Below are 7967 nucleotides of genomic sequence, written 5' to 3'. Positions count from 1 at the left end.
CACACACACACACACACACACACACCATAGAAAAAAAAGGGCCTGAAACTGAATTTGCTCGACCTCTAATCTGACAGCATGCCTTGGTAGACAAGGGATTTTCTTTTTCAATGGCTGGGTGGGTGGAAAATAGGAATAAAAAGCCTTATTCTTTCACTTATCTTAGAGAAGCTTTTACAAAGTGGTGCACAAGAGCAAGACAAGGGAAATATAAGACAGGGATATAATGCATAGCTGCACACAGATATGAAGAAATGTATGATGTGATAGAGAGAAGTATAAAGAAAGTATTTATTCCTCATGCTCATTCTGTGATGGCGAGTGTTGTTCGTGTTTTTGCTTTACATCACTTAGTTTTTCAAACAAACCAGCAGGGTTTTGGGAGAGGACTGTCTTGAAAACACATCAGACAAATATTAAACCACTGGATATTAGGTTGATGAGTTGTAAGAGTTACAATTAGTAATTAGTTTTCATTTAAGTTTTCATTGGTCCTTAGCTGATGTGATTGATGATCTGAGATTAGTAGCCATTGCAAGTGAGAGAGTGCCAGTGTACAGTATATACAGGTGTCTGCGTATGTATGCACTGAACGTGTCTGTGTGTCATTACTGTCTGTGTGCTGTGTGTGTTTCCCATGGATGTGAGGAAGCTGAACAGCGGGCCTCATCGCCACCAACAAAGAGAATAAACATGGATGATACAGTCAAGCTGCTGTGCAACGCAGGGGAAACCGCCAACACCACCACCTGTCTTTTCCCTTTCTCTCATCTATCTCTCTCCCCTTCTCCCTCTATCTCTCTTTTATTCATTACCTGGAACCTCTGCAGAGGAATCAACAATAACAGCCACCTCTACCTGCTTGTTGACAGTGTCAAACAGTGACAAGAGAAGGAGGGAGAGGGAGAGAGGAAGAGAGAGTGAGAGAGGATAGCAGTTGCATGCCTGCCACGATGGGAGAAAATTGCCACAATGACACAGGGGGTGATAGAGATGAAAGGGAGTGAAGAAGGGGAAAGAAAGAAAAGCGGTAGAAGGAGATGAAATGTGAGGTGAGAGAGAGAGAGATGTGGTGAGGGAAGAAGAGCAAGCTACATGAAGAGAGAGACTGAGCAAGGGAAAGATGACGGCAGGCAGAAAACGAGAGAAAGAAAAGAAAGGGATTGATAGGGAGAGTTGGTGTGTCGCCGTCTCTTCTCGCAGTTACACACGTCTGTTTGCCCGGTTCTATGAATTTTTGATAGGGGGGGTTATGGGGCTGGAAATTCCAGCTGCCTGCCATGTCAAAACAAGGAGAAGAGTGTGGAAATGAGCAGCCCAGCAAAGCGAAACAAACACATAGACGGGAGGCAAGGAAGGAGGGGAGGAATAAAAGACGGAAGACAAAGCAATTTAACATGTGTTGTGGTAATGAGACCTGTGTGTGAACAGGGGGAGGCAGGTGAGGGCATGTGGGTGGTTCAAACTAGGCTTACATCACACTGTGTCACCAAGTCATACAGTACCCTCTCTGAACTTGTTAGAGGGGTTAAGAACCTGTGAGATCATGAACAGGAAGTAGTCATAAGAGATCAGGTAGTGCGTCAGGTGGTCCCTTTTTGTTTGTTTGCCATCTGTGATACAAGCAAAGGAGAAAAAAATGAAAGAGATGGACTTTGTGTCCACTGACTTAAACAAGTCATAAAATCAGAAATCATAATTGATTAACAAGGGAAAAAAGAATGTATTTACAGTAGACTATGATTTTAGTTGTCTGGGGTCTGCTAACATCTTTCTCATGTCATTATATATATACATAAATTCAAAATAAAAGTGCAAGTAAAAATGTATTAAACATGTTGTAATTTGGAAGCAATTCCATTCAGTACAACTGCCCACCTCTATAAGCCTGATTAAAACGGCATCAATCCTACACAAGTAGAGACAGACTGAGTTTGATTGACAGCTAGTTGGAGTCTCTGCCCCTCCTACCTCCACTCCCTTTCAAAGGGAGAGTGCAAGAGAGAGGGTGAGAGAGAAAGAGAGAGAGAGAGAGAGAGAGAGAGGGAGAGAGAGAGAGAGAGAGAGAGAGAGAATGAGAATAAGTCAGTGGGAGTTGGCTGGAAAGGAGGGATGGTGCTAACCTCAAGATACTGATTGCTTTTTGCCTTTTTGTGCCGTCTGCTGGAGATGTGGGGGTTTGCTTTTGTGAAGGCAAATTGATTATGCAGGAGGAGGAAGAAGAGAAGTAGGGGTATGAAGAGGTGGGGGCGATGGGGTATGTAGATTACTTTGCCCCCACGAGCCACCTGACGTTTACAGGGCATGATAGATTACCATTTGCTCAACTGTGTGTGTGTGTGTGTGTGTGTGTGAGATTTCCATGTCCATACACGAGAAAATGTGGCCCATGTACAAGCGGCAGGGCACACTGTCACAAGAGAGGACAGGTTGGCAGTTGTAATGAAACACACACACATGCAGAGAAGAGAAATAGAAAACAAATAGAAACATGCAGCACAGATATTCACAGAAGAGCCCAGGCAGATATGGGACACGCACATTTTTCACACCAACATACTCAAACACACATCTCCGTTTTCATACCCACAGCTCTTTCATTCAGCAAGCGCTGGTCATTAAAGGCAGATTTACTACAAATTGGACCAAATTCCCACTGTCACTTTCAATGATGGCTGCTGCCATGTAGAGAGCCAAGGGGGGGGGGGAGACAGTGCGTGTGTGTGTTATATAGAATGTGGTTTTGCAATATAAGACACACACACACACACACACACACACACACACACGTACACACACACACACACAGCACTTTCTGCTTTTGTGTTATCTCCTGCTTCCATTCCCTCTGACACATATACCAAATCTGTGTTTGGGTGTATGTAAAGAAAAATGTATCCAAATATCTTAAAAGGTTATCCTTTGCATTCTCCTGTCCCTCCTCTTGTGTCCCTCTTTTTTATTTTCTTGTGGTATGTGTATGTGTCGGATGGGTTAATGGCGAGTAGCTAAATCAGCCAGCTGTGACGTTAGACACCATCCAATCTCACCCGGGATGACGCTATTTCCTTAAATAACCGCGTGTGTCTGTGCGTGTATGTGCGTGTGTGTGTGTGTGTGTGTGTGTGTGTGTGTGTGTGTGCGTACACAGTATCTCAGACCCACAGAGGGAAGGGCAGACTACTAACCTTTATTAATTATTGAAACACCTCACCATATCAGACAATGACAGATGGATGACTCTCATTCAGTGCTCCTATGTAATGTAATCTATTCTGTTATATACTTTTCTATTTTGTTATATTCTATTCTCTTCATTAAGATCCACCTTTTTAGCCAGATCTCACAGGCTTCAATAAGGGATTGAGTGTGCTCAGGTGTCATGGAGATGGCTTAGTTGTTGGAAAAAAACAACTTAACCATCTCCATGATAAGTGAATAAACTCTTCGGGCTGATGAAGGCCAAGAGATATGGCTGACAGCTCAGGAAAAACCAAGTTGACCTGTGGATAACACAATTTTTTTTAAATTCTATTCTTTGTGTCACTTAGTTTGTTAGATGTCTGTCTCTGTTAAGTCATTTTGTACTAACTTTTATACACTGAGATTTATTTTGATCTCTTACATTCTAGTCCTAACTCCTCATTCCATCAACTTCTTCATCTTTATTCCTTTATCCCCACCCTTGCCACACTTTTCATGAATCTTTTGACTTGTTTTATAACTGTCATGCTGTCTACATCCTTTCCTACTCACAAAGCCAGGAAGAAAAACACATGTTGACCTGTTCACATTGGGGACAGCGGGTTCATCCCTGGTCACTGCTTTGGTCCTATATGTTAGCGTGCAGCTTTTAGAAACATGGTGAAATCAGGTAACGAAGAAATGACAGGACTGGGTTGAAGGAAGACAGATTGAAAAGACTTTGGGAAGAAAACAAGAAAAGGTATCTAAAGAGGACATGAGAAAGGTTGGATAGGGCAAAGAAAAGGTAGAAGATAACAGGGAGGATTAATGAAGAAAGACAAAGATGGAAGGATGGGGAAACAAGAAGGAAGATGAGGGGAACAGGCTGAAAAAGAGGAACGAGGAGGACCGGTTCAGTATCTTGACATGGGCAGACGGGAGGAGGGGTTTTGGTAGGTGTAAACGGGGGTAAATGAAGTGTGATTTCCATGTGAGGTGACGCTATCTGTTGCCCTGTTCCTCCAGGTTAATGGGTACTATCATAAAGCTGGGCCGCTAAGGTGGACACCGGGTCATACACAAGCACAGCATCACACAGGCCACATTGGTATGTACACAAACACACGCAGCCATACGCGCGGTCGAGGTGAAATATGGATCCTAATGGTTGTGTCCCATCGTTAAAAGGGCTTGGAGTTGATTTATCCACCGTAAAACAGCACATGTAACTGCCATGAGGAGAAGAAGGAGGCGGCAGTGAACTTGAGGTCACAGGTTTGAATCCAAATCCCTGCGGGAAACACTTAACGTTACGTCGACGGCATGCCTCTGCCTTTTATGCAGATTTATGGCCGCAAAAGCTGTGCTTGGAAAGAATAGCAGTCAGTGAGCCTGACATAAAAGTTGAGTTAAAGCTCAGCCTTCACCCTACACCTAGAAAATGTATTTATCTTTATGAGCCATTTCAAGTATTTGTCTTAAGGATGGATATCAGTTTGATTTCTCTGGTTACATGATAAAGATATGCAGAGATGTGTTTAGCTTGGCAGGAAGATTGACAACACAGGGAAAGAGAGCTAGCTTGTATCAGTGGTTAAAAAAAAAAAGATTTCCGCCACAAAAGAACTCCTTACACGTTTTATCTGGTTAGCTAGCATGCTGACCACCCATTCATTCAATGGTCAACTGGGTTTTGTTTAGAGTTCTGTTCATTATTTTAGTCGGGACTAGCTGCCACTGCGCAAGCTAACAGACCCAATGTGAAAGCTAAATGTTTATTAAACAACAATGTCTCTATTTCTTTCTCATTAAAGTTCAAAAGCTATAACACGTAAATTAGATACTTCTGGGGGGGGGGTTGGATGGCACCAATGAAAGGGCTAGCGCCCCCCCAAACTCCTTTGTTCTTAGCTAGGCTTAAAATGTCACTGAGCTAACTCTGTAATGGACAGACTTTGAAATCTTCTCTTCTAAGTCTCTCAGAAAATGTTCCTAAGATGTATTCAATCAAGACTCACATAGTATGTACACACCTTTGTTTTCTATTTGAACTTTTGAACTTTGACAGTATTGCGCAAATGAGTATGGGCGAGCAAGAAACAACGCGTTTCAGGCCTACCTGAAGCATATGGCAGCTAGCCTCTCTATCTCTGTCTCCATGTGCTCCTGTAGTTCTCCGGGCCTGAGCAGCACCTGGCAGATAGGACAGATTGGAGCCTGGCTGTCATACAGGGACATCTTCTTTTTACCTGGAGACAAGATAAAAAGCAAGAAAAAAGGAGAAACATCAGTACATATCTTTATAAAAATAAGAGCCAGGCACACAAACAACTGTATCCAGATTCTGTCTGGCATTAAAATGCATCTTAAATGGATCTCAACTGACGAGTGATCTGATTTGAACTTGTATCTGTTTCAGCTGTTGGGAACTATCCCTAGTGTTACACAAATACATACACAAATTATGTCAGTACATATAACAAATACATTACAGTAGGCTACTTGTTGGGTATCTCTTTCATAAAGACAAAGAGGCTTTGTCTACAGACAAATTTATCCAACTGTGTTTGTTTTTATCGTGCTACACACTCTACAAATTTGACCTGGCAGTCCTTCAATTTACAAAGGACACTAAAGGAAACTTTAGCATTGTGTATTCTTGCACCAACGCTTGTACCACAGTTTTACTCTCTTAAACCACACACATTAAGTGTTATAATTTTGCTTTACACACAGACAGAAAGAGGACTATGGTGCTTTACAGTCTCCACTGTGTCCTCTCAGGTCAAAGCAGATTTAAAAAAGGGTCAGCCATGGATGAGATAATGCTGTATAGAGTCTGCCAACACTACCTCACTTCATTGTCCTTGATCAACAGGGCACAAGGTGGGGCCCACCTGTGTGTGTGTGTGTGTGCGTGTGTGTTTGTTTGTGTGTGTGTGTGTGTGTGTGTGTATTGGAAAATTGCGCACTCATTTTTTGCATTTCACCATCTGTGTGCCTTTGTGTGTGCGTGAGTATAATAGTATTCATCCTACTTTCTCAAATTATATTTGAGACTGCCTGGCTAAAAATAACATCTATTGAAAGTGTCTCGGTGCTTAATGTCGGAGGACACTTCCTGATTTCCTGTATTTAGCCAATGACTTGGGCTTTTTTTAGTACGGGAACTTGGGCTCCGCCTCAGCCAGGATATCCCGTTTAGACTTGCTGTCACCACGGCAACAAGAAAACCAGGTACAGGGGGACCCCTTATCTGTCTTCTATTTTTTGTTTCTCAGACACACACACAAACACACGCACACCCCTCTGGGGACACGTATCCTTGGTCACATATTGGTCTGTCAGAACAGTTTCCTGCAAGAGAACTCATCAAGAGACAACTAGTGGGGAACCACACACCTCAACACACAATGCCACACACACACACACACACACACACACACACACATCACCCCCCGCCCTTTCCCTTTTTCAGAGCGTGTGTGTGCATACCGGCCTCCCATTCTCCTGCACCGCTACTTAACAGAGCCACAGCACTGGACACGTTAAGTGACTTTGAAAAATAGGTAATCGATTACTCTCTATCTATCTCTCTGCTGCTCTATCTCTACCTCTTTTTTTCACACCTTTCCCTCTCTGTGCTTTCTCTCCACACTCATCCATTTCTAATTTTCTGCTCCCTACCATCCACTTATTTGTTTCAATTCTTTCTCCTCCTCTCTTCTTTCTCTAATCTCCTCTTTGATTATTTCATTGTTGGCCTCCCCTTTTTCATCTTTCTTGCTTGTTTTTTTCCTTTCCCTCTCTTTTTTTCTTTCCCCCCTTTTCTGTTGCCCCATCACTTTCTCTTTCCCCTTCAACCCTGTTATTTTCTATGATGCTCATCCCCTTTCTTTTTTCTTCTTCTCTGCTTTATGGTATACTTCAGTATATTTCCCTTTCTCTCCTTGTTTCTCCATCTCTTTTTCTCTGCCTCCCCACTCCCGTCCCTTCTCCCCTGTATTGCTTTGACAAGATAATTTGAGTCATGGCGAAGCCGTCACCATCCGCCACGGCAAACAAAGAAAGATCCAATCCCTGTCTGCAGCTGATGGAGCTTTCTATTTCGCAGACAAACACACACCTGGAGGACACACACACACAGACATGCACAAATATATGCCTGCGCTTGATTATTTTTAGGCTTTTGTTATGTCTTGTTTTTTGTGTTTTGTTATAAAATGTACTTTTTTTTTTAAAGTAGATGTTTTTTTTGCACAAAGTGAGTATAGTTTCTTTTAAGAATTCCACTGTGCAGGCATTTTCCTTTGAAGTGACTTATATTTGTATTATGTATTAACAAAAAAGTGAGGAAAAGGAAATGCAGATGCCCGGGTGTGACAACAGAATGTCAACAATCAACAACAGGGAAGACTAAAGTGGAGAAGTTTTGTGTCAATTGATTTGGATCGGTTTGAATTCAGCTGCTGTAGACACACTCAAATTGAACTTTCTCTGTGTGATGGAACATGTGAATATTTATTTACTGGTCTTTCTTTTCTTCCTGAAATCCATGTTTTTTTCCCCAAACTTTGCTGTCACTGTCTCTCACCCTTTTTTTGTCACTCTCCCACCTTGCGTTTCTTTCCTTTTTCCCCTCTATGTTTCCCTCCCTCCGTCAAGCGCTCCCTGAGGGAAGTGACTGATGGTGAGAGGCAAAGGGACAGATAAATCCAGTGGAGAAGAAGAAGAGGAGAAGAGAAAGGGGGAGAAGGGTGTGAGGGGGGGGGGGGGGGGGG

The 7967-nt window shown here is 42.7% G+C and overlaps 1 protein-coding gene across 1 annotated transcript in view; it reads right to left on the bottom strand.

Moving 5' to 3' along the window:
- The window catches only part of rnf220a (ring finger protein 220a), a 147147-nt gene that overhangs the window by 39531 nt on the left and 99649 nt on the right, over window positions 1-7967 (bottom strand). Inside the window, exon 3 of the mRNA XM_034887403.1 lies at window positions 5306-5435. Coding sequence (XP_034743294.1) covers window positions 5306-5435 — 130 coding nt within the window. The remainder of the gene's footprint in view (window positions 1-5305; window positions 5436-7967) is intronic.

The sequence above is a fragment of the Etheostoma cragini genome, chromosome 12 (genome assembly GCF_013103735.1).
Source record: "Etheostoma cragini isolate CJK2018 chromosome 12, CSU_Ecrag_1.0, whole genome shotgun sequence".
Lineage (NCBI taxonomy): Eukaryota > Metazoa > Chordata > Actinopteri > Perciformes > Percidae > Etheostoma > Etheostoma cragini.
The sequence above is the reverse complement of the archived record's forward strand: the minus strand, read 5'-3'. Positions and strand labels throughout refer to the sequence as shown.